Genomic DNA, 17,102 nt, shown 5'->3' with positions numbered 1-17,102 from the left:
CACGCTCTGTTTTATCATTCACTGGTACTAACTTACGTCATTCTTTCGTGCCAGGAGTCTTCCTAGATTTAGGATAATTTAAGGGAAGTTGAACAAACATTCACCAATTTTCGCTGTTGCAATCATGATGCTCTATGGGCAGCAATGTTTCTTTTCCTAGGATGGGAAAATGAGTGACCCACCTTACTCTGCTTCTGATCATCGCTCCTTATACCTTAACCTAACCAGAGCTCGTGCATCTCCATTTACTCCAATGGACCATTTTTTTTAAGCAATGGTGCCTCGTTGAGCCTCTCAATAATTTCAGGGAGCAAAATCCTATTCAGAGGCTCTGAACTGAACCAACCCAACCAACGAATGCAACATGTAATATCAATCAGAGTCAGAGTAGGGCAGGCCGTTCCTTCGGCATCCTAGGAAACGCAGTGGCCAAAGTTTCAGTGCCTCCGGCGCAGCCAGTGTTTATCTTGGCAACAGATTTCTGAGCCAAGATTTAGTCATTGTTTACAAGGCTGCAGATACTTTTAGAAAATAGCTTCTACAAGGCTAGTCGACGGGCTCCCCGGATTACATTTTCACCTGTTTTGCTCTCCGAGGACTCTTGCAACATGCAACCAAAGCCAGCTTAAACATGATTTGTCATCACTACGGCCACAAACAGAAACAAGAACGCTTCAAATGCAAAAATCTGGTCCCTTTTCTACAGATACATCTACCTAATCATTGTGGAACAAACTATGCACAACCATAAATATATACACACACACAACAAAAGACATGTCTCCAATGTAATGCAACATTTCTGCAACCTATGACGCTTGATAAATACATGTTTTGTTGACACAGAGAGCTGCTGACACAGACAAAACGCCAGATTCACCTCACATCACATGAACATTTACAGAGAGACGTTAAATGAGTCATTCACACCGAACAAGGACAGGGGGACGTTACAAGCAGCTACACAAAAAAGAAAATCCTTGAAGAGCCGGTCTCACCCAGTGAAGACCAGGCAGAGCAGGGTGCAGATGAGAATGAGGACCTGGTTGAACATGGCTGAGTTGGTCCTCTGGATTGCTCTGTGGACGTCATTCTACCCAATAACGACAGCAGACTTTAACATGTGAAGCTAAAAGAAACCACTAATCTCTGCTCATGTTAAAGAGAGACAACGTGCATCTGTCAGACGTCCTCTCTGATCACTCATGCCGGTTGTGTGAGGAAACACTCGCACCATTAGTTTAGCTATTCATCGCAAATGCTGATGGCGGCATGGTTTCTACTCTCGGGTGCCTCCCGCTGCAGCAATACAGCTGAACACAATGGGGGAAAAAAACATGGAAAAAGTCAGACAGGCGGGCAAATTATCTCCCAGAGGAAGCCCCTCCAGGGTGCAAACAGTCGAAGCAGAAACAAAGCTGGAGGATGATGTGTTGCTGCAGCCACGTACGAAACGACTGTGAGCACTACGGCAATTGTATAAACGAGCGTGGTGAAATGTAATGGCTGTGATGGAGAAGCTGTCAGCTGGCTCAGCAAGGCGTGACGAGTGTCTTGCCTAAATAAAGTCATTAAAATGATGTCAAAAGAAACAATTAAGGTAACGTCTCCAAATGACTCACGATCATGTTCTCCAAAGCACACTTGGCCAGCCAGCAGTTGAGGAACACGGGAATGAAGATGCCCCTTATCGAGGGCCAGAAGATCTGAGGGAAACAGTCGGACATTTAAAGTCATTAACGGATGACATTTCACACTTTATACATGCATGTTACGTTCAAAAACTGAACTCCAGTCAGAAACCTGTGGCGGCTTTAACACTTCGACCTGTGAAAAAACAAGCTGCAATCTCCGGCGCAGAAAAATAAAGCACAGACCAAAAAGTGCAGCTCCTTGAGGGGGCCAGTTAAAGCTGGCTCCAAAAGAATCAACCCCCATAAGACCCTATCTTTAAATGGCTGTGTGTGTGTGTGTGTGTGTGTGTGTGTGTGTGTGTGTGTGTGTGTGGGGTTGGGACAAATAATGTGGCTCGCTGCGCTGTTAATTGCACAGACCAGAGCGGAGAGACAGATGCCGGCGAGCGACTCTGTGTGTGTTAATTGGCAGGCAGCTGCTGGAGAGCTCTGGAGGAATGAGAAAAAGTGGACTCATCGTGATTTCTAAACCTGTTGGACCTAACGAACCATTGACGAACCAAAATCCACTGCAGTGACCTCGGATTCTCTCTTGAAGGGAAAGGTACTTTTGTCTTTGTCTTTATTCTTTTCTCACGCTAATGAAACAATGTCGGATAACGAGAAAGACTGAGAGAGATTTCTTCCCTGGGTCCATATTCTGTTGTATTTCTTCTGATTTATGACAATGTTTTACACCCCCCCCCCCCCATTATTTATCACAACCCTTTTCTGCCACTGTATAGCAAGTGGTCCTTCTGCCCTCGTCCTCCTCAGTAAGTAAGAAATGGACAGAGAAGTGAAGAAAAGAAACACTGGTGCAAATTTCAGACGTCCTGAAAAGAGGAATTCCTGTTTTCTGCTAAACGTTTCCAAGGACAGCTGCACGATTTTTGTAAATTCATCAATCACAAGGGGACGACGTCGGCTGCTACCAAGAGGCTGTCACTCAGGGGAAATGAACAAGAGAAAACTGATGAATATTATATTGTGCCAGAGATCAGACAAATTCACGATAGTGGAGCGAATTATTCTGACTTCTACATAAAAATGCTGCTGTAGTGTACTTATTTTGTCACTTTCAGTCTTTAAAAGCCACAAGACTGCAGGAAACAGAGTCTCTAAAGCTCACATGTGTCTGGAGGACCAGCTGACCCCCTCTTTGATTTCCAAATCCTCTCTGTTATTGAGGTCGGCGGCCACAGGGTAGCTAACAAAATGACAACCAGCTATTAACAACACCCAAAACGACTGAGGTGCAGAGGTCCGCTCTCTAGTTTCCTCGATATCTTTGCGTGTGTCGTTTTGTTTTCTTTTCACCATCGAGCCCAGTCTGACTTAATACACCTTATATTCTCTATGCTCGAGGCTAACGCTGTAAAAAAAAAAAAAAAGAAAAGAAAACAAACAGAGGGCTCAGTCAGCAGTGAGTTTAGTATTTCAGTGTTGCCATGGTGAAAGTTTTACCGTAATGATGAAGGGAACCGTGTTGATCATCTCCAGAAGAAAAGACACCTGGAAGATCTGCTCCCAGATGTTCCCCTGAAACCGAAAAAAACAAGACACAAAAACACTTTTTAACAGCTCTACCTGTACGCACACAATAAGACAGTGAGTCAGCGCACAGATACATTCCTTAATTGTAGTCTGCGACTTTCCACGACCACTTAATCCTTCACATCCACCAGATCCTGTAATTATCGTCTATCCTTAATGTAGCCACGACAAATGACTCGGGCTAATTACACCACTTACAGACTGTCAATCTCACAGACCGTAAGTGACTAATTGTACAGGACTGTATTCTAAATCACACCGATGTGCTTGAAGTCTGTGTGTGTTTTGTGTGTGTGTGTGTGTCACCTTGTAGCTCAGATACATCAGTAGCATCGTCTCCAGGAAACTGATGATGGCCACAATCACCTGCGCCAATGGAGGCAGGGGGATAATAAACACGTACTTGTGAATTTAGTTTTCATAAATGATTTTGTTTGTACTTTGTTTCACTCTGACTCACCTGAATGGCCCAGACAGGAATCTTTCTGTCCACCCAGAAGATCAGCTCCCTGTCACACAAAGTGTTCAACAGCAACTCTTTTATCGACAATTAACAATAAATATCCTTTTACATCGCAGAGTGTATTATTATCTATTAAATAAGTTAGCTATTATATCTTTCAGTGGGTATTAATAGAGTGAGACTCCGATAAACAATGCTCAAGATTGATCTCATAGTAAAACACTGATCTCATGTCAGATTAATAAGGTGAGAGCGGAGAAATGAGCTGGATATCGTTCTCACTGCAGGCTACATAATCATTTTCAACTAATGTAACTCCATCGAGTGAAATCACAACTTCTGCTGCTTACCAGTTAATCTCTCTGTCCTGCACCGATCCGTTCCACTGGCAGTCAACGCTGCAGGGTACAGAGAACGACACACAGTTATTTGTACTGACACACTTTAGGAAGTCTCTTAAAGGAGCACTACGTAATTTTGGGGAAGAAATTTTAATCCGAAGAGAAAGTTCTGCACTGACTGTTTATTTAGTTTGTTTAGGCATAAAAAAACAAACTTAATTTGTTTTTATGATATTATAAAATCAAAATTCTGAGTTTGTACTTCTTCTTCAAAAACTACCAAGCGTCCCCTTAAATGCTCATCTGCATTAAAAACGGAGTTGCCTTTTGCAGAAGCAGTCAGAAATATTGATTTATTGAAAGATGTTGAAAAGCTCTGTTGTGTGTTCAGTGATCAGTGGTTAAATGTAACTTCACTTCAACTTCTTTACTTAATGAACTGTAATTGTAAAAGTTCCTTCCGTATTTCACTTTATACTTCCACTCTTCTACATTTCAGAGGAAAATATTACACGTTTAACTTCACAAAAGACATCTGACAGCTCGAATTAGTTGTTACTATCCAAGTAAATCACTGTGCACAACATTTTTTTTTTAAATATACAAGTAAAGCTGAAACGATTCGCTGATTAACAGACAGTTAATTAGCAACTAGCTTGATAATGACAGAAAATCACAGGAAATGATATGCGAGAGAGAGAAGAGGGGATGACATTAAGCGAGGTGCATGCTGTGCCGAGCAACAGGCCACCGGGACGCCTCGACACTTTGAGTCATCTTTCATTAAAAAACATACGGTGGCTTCAGCTTCTCAAATATTAGTATTTGCTCTTCTTTTAATAATTGTGAAGGTGTCACTTTGGGCTCTGGGTAACTGTGGCGAGACTTCTCTCTACTTTCTGATTTTTTTTACACTTTAAAAACTCATCTGATTAATGGGGAAAATAATCAGAAGATTAATACATAATTGAATCAGTCAGCAGTTGCAGTGTTATAGACAATAGTTAAAAATCAGAAAACCCTGCTTTTAAGGTCCCAAATTGTAGAAATTTAGATTTCCATGTTAGCTTTATAATATCTAATGAGAACGTGTCAAAATGAGCCCAGCGCTTATTTAGAAACTGTGCCTTTAAACAAGCTTCCATTAGGTTGTGACATCTCAACTAAACAGTCACCGCGCTCCGCCACGTTATGGTTGCCAGAACACCGTCAGAGTTGATGTGGAAACACTGTGTGCTCAGGCCTTTGAAAGTGGACCAATCAGAGCCGAACTGACTTTTTGGGACAGGGGTCTTAAAGAGACAGGCACGTTAACGGAACGGAGGATGAACAGAGGTGGTGCAGTAAGTGATGATATGAGAAAATTAAGTTTCTTGGACATTGAAGCACATAAACATGTACGAGGTGACACTTAAACAAGACGTATGAACCATATGCTTTTAAAAATGAAATAAAAATAGTTATATAAAATAGTACAGCAGTCAATGGGGCAATTCTTTGTGCATTAAGTACTTTTTAATCTATTAGTATTCATAATTTCTACTGTAAAAAAGTGCAGATTCCTGATAAAACTTATCAGTGCATGACTTTATTTTTAGTACTTTTATTTGAGTAAAAAGATGTGAATGCCTCCTCATTACTGGTGTGGAGACACTTCAGTGTGATAATGTGTTATCACAAATATTGACTCGACTCGACACATTTTCTCTCAGTGTGAACAAACCATTTGCTGTTGCCGCTGGAGGTTTGCTGTCCCGCGCTGTGGTTGGCGTTGGGCCCCTGACCGGGATTGTCCGTCACCACTCGGATGATGTAGAGCAGACAGGTGAGCAGCTTCAGGCAGAAGTTGAACACGCGAATCCGAAGACCTGAAGGCCAAAGAAGAAGAGGAAGTCTGTATTGTGACCCATGAGCAACGTGAGAGTGTCTAAGTGCTTACAGTAAGCTCAGCACAGTGGTAATTCCCTTTAAATCTATCGTTGGTTAGCAAACATTTGGCTGTCTCGAGAGTGTTTTTCTTCTTGCGCCTGGGTCTCATTATGTGTGAATTTCTGAGTATTGCTTTTATTGTCTCCTTTAATGGACCATTTCAATCACACAAATGCCAAGTCAAGGCTGGGAAGCGGAGGCCTGCACCATCCACTCACTTGATCTTTGGTTCTTGATGAAGAAAAGCTTCAGACGCTCCTTGAAGGTGTTCTCGTTGACGTAAAACTCGACCTGCACCCTAGCGGGGAAGGGAAAAAAGAGGGAAATCGTCAGCGGCACAAACACAAGGATCCTCGCAGACAGTTTTTTTTTTTTTCATAGCAGTCTTCAAAGTATGAAATTCAACACAGCATGAATATTCATCGCGTTTTTTTTCTAATCATCTGCCCGAGGAGGGTTTGGTAATTATCTGTCTCTGATTTTGTTCCCAATTACAAGGGTTACTGTAGGAGACGCAGATCAAACCCAAAGGAGCCCCAGAGCAGCTGTCACGGTACGGAGGATCATTGTAGCCAGAATTAAGAACTGATGAGAAAATGGGAAATTAGAGGAGAGAATGGAACATTATCCTTATTTAAAGCAACGTTATGTAACTTTGTCTTGTAACAGGGTGATTGGTGTGTCAGCTAGCACTCGTTTCTTCACTATGTAACTTCAGAGAGAGGGTCGGATCACAGAGTTACAGGCGTTTACTTCAACATGCACGTTTTAACACACCAAATTATGATGTAATGGGTTTTGTCTGTAGTCAGCATCTACAATACGTCTGACAAACTGTTTTTCTCAGCTTCTCTGCCTCCATTCTCCCGAAAACGCCTCCTCATTTACATACGTCTTAGAGAGACAAACAAAAAGTGTGAAACACAAAGAGGAAAAACAAGAAGTTTCATTTCATATCTTATTGATTCATTTTCCCTTAAATGTTCTTATGTCTTCTTCTACTTTTTCTATTTAAAATTTGGGTGCTTTTAATGCCTTTAATCACATTAATTGAGACTGTAGGACCCACACAAATGTAGTTTTTTTATCATGTTGCATCGTACACGACTTATTTAGAAATGCACATTTCCACAGAAGAGACGTCTGGGTGGTCTGAAGATGCGAAATTCATTAATTTACCAGACGGATGACAAAAAACACTTTAAAATTAAAAATTGCTCCTCTACAGTAACAATATGTTCTTTCTGTATTCAATTTCTTGTCTCATTTTCCCTTTTTTTCAATTAAATATGGTCTAATTATAAATATGGTACTCACTTATTATAGCAGTTCTTTTACTTTTCTATTTTCTTGTGAAATTTAATTTGGGGTAATTTCGTCCTCTATATTTAAGTACTTAGAGACAAAAATGTCATATTTAAAATCATGTCTAGGCGTTTTGCATTTGCTGCCATTTCAGACTTTTTTTCACAGATTAATGTCATGTCGTTGTCTGTAACCACTTCATCTCTTTTCAAGGGGGTCGCAGGGGTTGTTGCTGGAGCCAATCCCAGCTGTCTCTAGCAGGGTACACTCTGGACAAGTCGCCAGTTCATCGCAGGGCTTTGCACTGATGGGAACTGCACATCAGGAGCAATTTGGCGTTCAGTATCTTGCTCAAGGACACTTCGACATGCGGCTCAGTTCAGACCAGGGGAGCAGGGATTTGAACCAGAGATCACTTGCCAACCTGCTCTACCCTCTGAGATACAGCCGCCCCGTGATCCCAGAAAGATCCTCGTGGAGGATGCTCGCTGCCCCACATGTTGGAAGAAATTCAATCATATGCCCTCTTGGATGCCATCATGGAAGATAAAACATGGTGCAGTGAACTGATGGGTGCCCTTAAAATGTAGAAATCACAGTGCAGTGCCCACTGGAGTTGGCCTCCATGTGCATATGATTAAATAATTAGTAATAGTTCACAGTGTGGTTTTAGTCACAGAGGCGTAGCAAACACACAATCTGAGTCGAATGGTAAAACAATTAAGCCGAGTCGAGCAGAGACGGAGAGTTAGTCAGAGAGAACAAGTGCAACTCAACAATAGGTATCTTGGCAACACAGGAAATCTTTACACAGTAGTCGTGTGCTGACTTCAGAGGCGAGTGCAGACTGAAAGAAGCAAAAAAAAAGACAGAGTGAACACATGAGAGATTAGAAGGATCTGAGGACGGTTCTGCTGCTGCTGCAGTGATCCCAGATTCCGTCTTGTGTCTGAGAGGTTCACAGTGGGACGGAAAGAGCAGTGTGGGCAGCTGGATGAGCCGACATCCCCTTCGGTATGACTGCAGCAGCTATTTCAGGTCTGCACGACGATCAAACTGGGTGGAGAAAAAAAAGCCCTACGGAGGTGAAGCAGCCAAAGATCTCTGTGATGAGAAACAGCTGTCACATCTGGACAGCAGCAGGGCAGAGATGAGCTCTGGAGGAGAGAAGCCACTTCAGCCGAGAGCTCGCAGTCACATGTGAGGGTCCTACAGATTGCTCTCTGTCTATCTGACTTTGTGTCTCACCCCTTCACACACACAGACGCACACACACACATAATGGTGAAAGTAATGGCCCGTAATCAGCTCCTGTTGAGCACACAATTACTGGAGCTGAGGTGGTCTGACATTAGTCATACTGCGGCGTCACATCAGAGTTACAGGCGATAAGAAGCGCAGCTCTGGGAGTAATAAGACCTTCCACAGCGACTAATTGCGAACAAGCAATTTTTGCAAGTTTACTCAGATCAACTCGCCCCGCGGCGATCGCCAACAACAGACAGAAACCTGTTGCTTTGAATACAAACACAGAGCCGGAAAACAATTGGTCGATTTCTCCAAAAGTGAAGGGACATAAAATGTATTGATGATTTACAGTTTATGATCTTGTCCATGAAAGAAATGATGTGATACTGAACTAAATACATTTGTGTTTTGGTCTGTTGCTAAGACAGAATAAGCGATGGGAAGATAAGACTTCAGCAAGAATGCAAAAATATGCACTTGTTTTGGCTCTAAATCATGAATATTCTCTGCTTTCTTCTATCTTATATGTGCATAATTGAGTTTGGTTTTTTTTACTATTGGTAAGAGAAAACAATCTCGTTGCAGCCCTAATATGAAATGCTTTGTTAGAATATCAATTAGTTAGTTGACAGAAAAAGTAATTCAAAATTACCTTTGTAAAAAAAACTGAAGCAGAAATTATACATTAGTCACTGGTTGTGACTCTGCATCATGAATATTTTCTGCTTTTGTTGTCTCATACCAAACTACATGTCCCACAGATTCTGACAGAAGACAGAAGAAGCTAGTTGCAGCCTTCTATAAAAATCCATAGGGGTGATGTGATTTGTGTATTATTTGATTGGTCAGTTGACAGAAAGAATTATGCACAACTATATTTAAAAAAACTTGCCAAAAAATTATTAAAATATTGACTGGCCGTGGCTCTAAATTAGGGGATACCTTTCTGCTTTTCTTTGTCTTATGTGCAAGAGGCGGTGACATTAAACAGTTTTCAACACATGCAATTTCAAGCAGTGTAACTGAGGTATAAGTGGGAGGTCACAGCAGATAATTACAGTATGAACACTATGTAATAATACAGATATTACAGTATTTGCTGATCCGTCACCGAGAGGCTGTTGCTCAAACTAACTGCACACTTTAACGTCCTGAGTTGAAACATTGTGATAATTCAAGCCAGAATCAGCAGCAGTCAGTTTCAACCACAGCTGCAGTCAGTCTCATTTGTGCCTGAACATCTCTTTTCAACAAACATTTTCAACAAACTAGACACGACCCCAGTGTTTCCAGCATGAGGAACCTCTCACCTGCTCATGGGATATTAATCTCAACATGTTTTGGTTAACTTTAAGCCCTCTGGACCATTGTCCATTGGAATGGAACTATTTAAAACACGAGTTACCAAAAATGTGTTTTTTTCTACTTTGTTTTTATGTTGGAGGGGAGTCAGAATCAGTTAAATTTTATTTTATTTATTTATTTATTTATTTTTGCAGAGCCCCAGAAAAATGCAGGTCTGAACGGGTTAAGAAATCAACACATGCCATCATCCTCTCACATTTCAAAGATCAAAGCTGACAAAAAATAAAGATGTTAATAAAGATGATAATTTAGGTAAATTTAGTTAAATAAATTAGTTGAAGCCCTAAGAGCCTCTCAATCTATTAGTAATCTATTAGTTGACAGACTGTTAAAACATTTCAAATAAAAAACAGTAAAATAAATAAATACATTATTATTATTATTATTATTATTATTATTATTATTATTAATAATAATAATAATAATAATAATAATAATAATAATAATAATAATAATAATAATAATAATAATGTGTTGTTTATAAAAAATACACACAAAAAAAAGAAATACAAACAGCCTAATTTCAATAAATCAACTTGGAAATCGTGACGGGGAACTGAAATAATCGATGAGGACTCTACTGAAGCGATGATGATGACCGTCAGTCACAGCTCCACCTGACAGCTGTCGCGACTTTCACCTCCTCAGAACTATAAATACACAGACGTGCGTCTCAGCAGTTTTTTTAGGCGCGCTTATTAAAATCCGTCACAGTGAGCTCCCGCCATCGATCACCTACAATTACACGTTTGTCTCAGTAGAACAACAGTGAACAAAAAAAAAAAAAACTTCTCACGACACCAGGAACACTGTGCTCCGCGCGGCCCTACCTCTGCCCGGCGTCACTACCAAAAGGGTCCGACCTCCAGGTGCTCACGGTCGGACCGACCCAGGTGGGGATGACGATCTTGGGCTCCATTGTCCACAAACACCTGACGGCTGCGTCGTGCGGTCACTGTTAAATTCCTACAGCGTGTTAAAAAAAAAAGAAGAAGAAGAAAGGAGAAAGGAAAAAAAGAAAAAGCTCGTTGACCAGCGCGCCTCCCCGCAGCTCCAAAACAACACAGCACGAACTGTCGGAGAACCAAATACCACCAGAGCTTCATGGGAATAAAACTCAATAAAACAAAACGTCTTTTACAAATCTATTAAAGAAGAGACTTGAAAACAAAGCAGTATTTGATTTCTCTTTTATTTAGAGGGATGAAAGTGCTTATTGGAGTATTTTTAGAAATGTATACAATCTCTCTCTCTCTCTCTCTCTCTCTCTCTCTCTCTCTCTCTCTCTCTCTCTCTCTCTCAGGCGCGCGGGCCTTGTTGCCACAGCAACGACTGGAATAACCCTAACTGATGCTGCTGCAGCATGTTCTCCTCCATCATCACTGCGGCTCCTCGCAGGGCTGTAAACATTCACCCTCACAGTGGAGGAATGGTGCCCGTACTTCAGCTGCACATAAATAATCATTTGTTGTCCTTCATTTTTTTTTTTTTATTGTTATTTTCTAAAATGTGCCCATCTGAAGCTCCACGAAGCCCCACCCCAAAAACCCCACTGCTGCTGTCCGTCTCTCTGCGTTCTCCTGTCAAGAGGCAGCGCGACAGCAGGCGTGGACGGGGCTCTCTTTGCTCGGAAGGAAAAAGAAAAAAAGAAAACAAACAGATGCTTTTCTTTCTCCTTTTGGATTTTTCGAGCAGAAAACCGCAGACAAAGTTAGAAAAAAAAAAAAAATCAAGAACATCGTGGGAGGCTCTGCGCTCTCTCTGTGTCTCTTCGGCATCCTTCCCATCCCTCCCACCTTTTTTGTCTTCTCTTAATTTGAAGAGTCTGAAGTAGTAATTTTCAGATGACCTCCTCCATGAGTCAGTGCTTTTGAAAATACCAGAGGAGAGGCCACTCCACTTGAAACCCCCCCTCCACCCCACCCCTCCATCTCCTCCATCCCCTCCGCCCACGCCGGTACTGTAACGCCACTCGTCGTGGCTTTTTTTTACGAGTTACATGAGAAGAATCGCCTGTTTAAAAAAAAAAAACTGTGACATTTTCAGTTATGCGTTTCAGATTCACATAACCGCTAATTTTAGCTCTGAAGGACGTCAGTTAGGTGGGGGGGCGGGGGATAAAAACAACGGTAAATGGGGGGGAAAAACGTTCGATCCTGCCTTTTGAGAAAGCAACCTTTTATGTGATGAATGATCCCCGGACAGGTGTGACCAGTGACATTTGGACGTTTGCAGAGCCTGGAGGCTGACCGCCGGACACCCGAGGCACCGCTCGCCCTCCCGACAACGCTATCTGCCGGGCACAGAGGACGGGTTCATTTCCAGGAAGAGCGGCAGACAAATGATAATAACTGTCGGGAAAACAGAGAGCAGAAAAATGTAGACAGCTTGATCGAGGAGGAAAAGAGTGGTTGTCGCAAGGACAGCTGGGGAAAGGTCGCCTCTGACTGAAAGCGTTGGCAGAGCTTGTTGTTTCTCCTCGTCAAACAGATCTGTCAAATATTACTCTCGAGGGACCGCTGCTGCTGCAATCACATCTAAAATTACATTTCATCACCTCTCCCGAGGTCCATCTGGCAAAAACCCCAGATTACATGCTGAACGACACGCAAATATGATCCTACAACTCACCGATTGTTGAATTGAGCACGACTACAGCGAGAGAAAAAAACAGAAAAAGGGGCGTTATTCAAGTTATTTTTTGACTCTTTGTTTTACACCTGAGAGGCAGAGGCTATCTTATCTAGATTCTTACTGAGACACTGTTTTTTTGAATCTATGGACAAACTGAACAAAGCAGAACTGAAGTTAAAAAAAGGGGGAAACTGTAAAAAAAAAAAAAAAAACTGTGAGCAAGGAAAAGGTACCCAACAGAGAGACTAACGGCTCGGTTTGAATTCTCGTTGAGAATTGGGTCACAGTGTTGTCGCTGAAAAACACGTTTCAAGTCAAACTTTTTTTCAACTGTATCAAACACACTCACACACACACACACACACACACACACACACACACACACACACACACTCATGATCGCACACTCCTAGCCTACTTCTTTAAAACAAAAAACAAAAACAAAAACCACAGTGATTCAGAAAGTCTTTACTTTTCAGCACCATGGACAGCACCTCCAAAATCTCACAGTTCTGGCTTCATTTCCTCAAAACACCAACTCCACTTCCACCAACAGGGTAAGAGGACCTCTTCAAACTGCACTCATGTACGCTGCTGTGTTAAAAGAACTACGAATGCTGCCACAATGGTACAGGTCAACCTGCCTTTAAGGGGTATTTGCTTAAGAAGAATGAAAAGAGAGGTCTTGCAATCAGCACAATTGTGTGAAAGGCACATAAGAAGACAAACACGGCAGTGGTGAGGTCAAATAATCAGCGACACTGGTCCAAATAACATGTTTCTCATAGGAACGAGGAATTAGTTTGAAAAATGTTGACAGTGCCCTGCTGAGAAACGGCTTGAAAAAAAGGAGAAATAGCAGCTACAACCTGAAGGAAACAGGAAGCACTGTTCGCAGTTTAGGTATTTTGAAGCCACAAATCATTTTTCTTTAAGTGTTGTAGAAGACACCCTTGATTCATCTCTCATTACAGGGATAGACTTCAGATAATTTAATTTACCACCAGAGGAGACTAAGGGGACCAGCATATGTCCACACAATCTCGAAAGTAGTTGATTTCTGGCATCTAAAAAAATGATATAAATAATTAATTAATCATTACTGTAGTTACCCACGGGGGTAGGCTACTTTTACTGATTGAAAAGAAAAACAGAAATTACAATTTGCAAAGAAAATAAGTGAGTTAGCTGAAACACCTTAATACAACATGTTGAGAGAAGCCTCCGTGACAACTAACATAGTTAGAAAGCAAGAAGAATAGTTAGCTAACAGCTGCTGTAACAGAAAAAAAGGCTGAATTAGTTAGTTCAAGGCGATCAATACACAGTTGAAACAACAGTATGAGATGGATAAATTGTCTGGTTAAACTAAAGATTTACAGGTAGGGTATAGGCCTACGTGTTAAAATAATGTGCTTGCTAAATGTGATGGATAAATGGTTGAAATGGTTAGCTAAAAATAATGGATAAATCAATTCAAATTGCCCCCCAGTCTAAGCTAAAAGTAGCCTAGCCTCATGGATGAGCTATTGAAATAGTTAGTGAAAAGCAATAACTAATTGGCTAAACAGCTAGCCTATTAATAGTTGAATTAACTAGTTAAAAGTAGCCTAATGGATAAACAGTTTAACCTAAATGTAGCCTGTTGAAATACTTAGCTAAAAGTAAATGGTTGAAAGTTTAAATGTAAGAACTAAATGGCTAAATAACTAGATGTAATAGATTGACAGAAATATTAGCTTAAAGTAATGAGTTAATGGCTGTATAGCTAGCTTTAATGGCTTTATAGTTGAAATAGTTCGCTAAAAGTAGTCGAGTAGTCTTAGCTAAAAGTAGCCTTGCTTTGTGGTTAAACTACTGAAATATTTAGCTAAAAATATTGAGTTAATGGCTAAATAGTTAGATTTAATAGACTGATAGTTTAAATAGTTGACTAAAGATAGTCTGAAGCTAGCTACATTTAATTAACAGTTGAAATAGCTAAAATGTAAATGTGAGCTTAATGTTAACAAACAAATGGTTGCATTAGCCTTGGTGAATGTAATAGATACATGACTGAGATAGACAGATTAAGTAATTCATAAATTGTGAAGTAGCAAATAATACTGGGTGAAGGCTACAGATGAAACTTTTAGCTGAAAGTAAACGACAAATACAGTATTTGTGGTACATGATGTGTGGATGACGGGGTGCTTCAGGTCATCTGACACAGCTTTGAGGGACATCCAACAAAATGGCCACCAGACACACATTTATCAGCTAGAGATAAATCACTTCAGCTTTCAGGTATTAACACTGTTGTCTGTATCTGATGGTCGGAGTCTGGTCAGACAGCACAGCTCAACTCTTATCTCTGCTTCCTACCTGTCATCGTTCAAGTTCTGGTCCCCGAGCAGCAGGTCTCTGAAGCGGAAGCGGGGCGGCAGTGGAGGCACCTCGCTCTCCTGCTGCTCCATCTTAAGAGTGGAGATGTCCAAGATAACCCCGCTGCTGCTGCTGCTGCTGCTGTTGACGGCGTTGGTCTGGAGTCGCGCCGAAGTGGAGCTGGAGGAGGGAGAGGAGAACAGTGAAGGAGCAGAAGGGGAAATTACAGCAGAGAACGAGGAGAAGTGCTGGGAGGAGAGGTAATGTCGGAAAAGGAGCAAGGAGAGGAGGCCGGGGAAGGAATGACACAGCGACGCCAAAAAAAAAGTTAAAAATAGGTCGTGGGAAAAAAAAGAAACTGTCACAAAACTAATAAAAAGATTTTCATCTTTGTCTGAATGATCCACTCTGAGCCTCTCTCACTGTGTGTTTTGCAGATCGTTCTGCAACGTGAGCCGTTCGAGCAGCACCGCAAATTATTACATCCAAAGCATCGCACGCTCTTACTGCCCTACTAGGCCTTTAATGCAGCCACTGTGGCTGTCGCCGTACGCCATTATTAGGAGCAGAAGTTTAAGTGCTTTCGGGAGAAGGTCAGACAGTAGAGCGAACAGATAACGTGGGCCTAATACCACGTAGTGTTTGTTGTGAAACCCGAAACAAAGATTGGAAAAATGTCCAAAGGTTAACACTGATAAACTTAAGTTATTCTTTTTTCCTCCATTGTTTATCGTCCAACCCAACTGCCAGAATGAGCGATTTATATTGGCGATATACATTTCTGGAAACTTTATACGTCTTGCATTTGTCTTTTCTCTTCCACGTTGGGTCGACTCTTTTCTTCAGGCACAAACACGGATCGGTTGTTGCGAGGAACTGATTTGTGTTTCGTCCCCGCGGACACGGCTGGAAACCGTCCTTTAAAGTATCCGGTAGTGTCACGCTTACAAATGTTGAAATGCCTCTCTCGTAACTCCATCGTCATCCGCTCCACATTGTCGCGATACGACGCGTACTAATGTCGGATCGGGACATCGGGCAGGCCGCGTTCTGAGCCGACAGAACGCAGGACTACAGCTGGGCGAGGAGAGGCGGACCAGTCAAACTTGGATGGTTTTACACGATGTCAGACTTTTGATGCGAAGATGCCGACAACATTATCGCCACAATCCCGTCGCTGCTGCTCACATTCACCCTCACGCAGATTTCAAAAGGTATCTGAAGGAAATGTTTTGAGGAGCCACGAAAACTTTGTGAATTTTTCCTTTCATTTTTTGAGGAGTTCCTCTTCTGCCACTGGTTTCAACTCACGCCACCACACATCAATAATCCTATGAAAAAAAACACCTCGCATCGAGTCCTGATATTCAAATCGTCTCAACTGTCAGAAACATCCGGTGAGCTGCCTGAACAGCACGGCTGCTGCTGCTGTTATTAATGTCTGCAGATGTTGAGTCATCACTTCCAGCAGCTCGCGGCCTGAGAGCGTGTGCAGCACAGCGGGAGGTTACTGTTGAACCAGGACGAGGGAGGTGATGAACTGATTGTCAGTCTCATGGAGGAATCAGGCGGATTGGGAAGAAGGGAAAAAAAAAAAAAAAACTCCAGTGTTTAACATTTAACACTCACTATTTCTGAGAGATAACGAGCGTCACCTCTGCGGTCAAAAAACAACATCCCTTGCATTTGGTTTATTACTCATCGCAGGCGGACGCAATGAGGTTTCTGATTCAAATAAAGTGGAAGTGCTCTGGTGTGAAACGCTCCTGGCTGGAGGCAGGTGTTGTTTTTCAAGCTGAACTCAGACAATCTGTCAAGAGGCGAGCGGAGACGAGCTTTGAACCTCTCTTTCTCTTTTCCTTCCATCACTGTGTCCGCCTGTTTGTCCCACAGTTCCATTAAGCTTTTCAAACTTAATGCATAATAGATGAAGGTTGTATATTTCCCATGTGGCTTCTTTGTGAGATCCATCCATCTAACTTAACCCAACACAGCACGCCCCGATGGCAAAGAGCGAGAACAAAAAACATGTTGAGTGAGAAGTTGGATGGTTGGGACTGTTGAGCTCGACACGTCTGTTCGCCTCCTTTGGGAGTCATGTTTCTGGAAACAGCTGCAGGGGTGTTCCAAAGAAAGACGAACAGGTGGACAGGTCCAACGTATCTGAACATTATTTAACACGTTTATTATCGGTTCTGTCGATGGAAACATATGTACACTGAA

The 17,102-nt window shown here is 41.8% G+C and overlaps 1 protein-coding gene across 9 annotated transcripts in view; it reads right to left on the bottom strand.

Moving 5' to 3' along the window:
• The window catches only part of LOC119029574 (potassium channel subfamily T member 1-like), a 34,371-nt gene that overhangs the window by 16,247 nt on the left and 1,022 nt on the right, over positions 1-17,102 (bottom strand). For 7 of the 9 annotated variants that reach the window (XM_037116486.1, XM_037116483.1, XM_037116478.1 and 4 more), the window contains exons 2-10: positions 14,880-15,059; positions 6,182-6,261; positions 5,758-5,902; positions 4,044-4,091; positions 3,691-3,739; positions 3,537-3,596; positions 3,141-3,215; positions 1,623-1,706; positions 999-1,093 (exon numbers count right to left, since the gene is read on the bottom strand). In XM_037116486.1, the coding sequence (XP_036972381.1) occupies positions 999-1,093; positions 1,623-1,706; positions 3,141-3,215; positions 3,537-3,596; positions 3,691-3,739; positions 4,044-4,091; positions 5,758-5,902; positions 6,182-6,261; positions 14,880-15,059 (816 nt within the window). Of the gene's footprint in view, positions 1-998; positions 1,094-1,622; positions 1,707-3,140; positions 3,216-3,536; positions 3,597-3,690; positions 3,740-4,043; positions 4,092-5,757; positions 5,903-6,181; positions 6,262-10,711; positions 11,109-14,879; positions 15,060-17,102 lie in introns of those variants that run through there. The other 2 variants (XM_037116484.1, XM_037116485.1) reach the window with 2 other exon arrangements.

The sequence above is a fragment of the Acanthopagrus latus genome, chromosome 12 (genome assembly GCF_904848185.1).
Source record: "Acanthopagrus latus isolate v.2019 chromosome 12, fAcaLat1.1, whole genome shotgun sequence".
NCBI classification, from domain to species: domain Eukaryota; kingdom Metazoa; phylum Chordata; class Actinopteri; order Spariformes; family Sparidae; genus Acanthopagrus; species Acanthopagrus latus.
The sequence above is the reverse complement of the archived record's forward strand: the minus strand, read 5'-3'. Positions and strand labels throughout refer to the sequence as shown.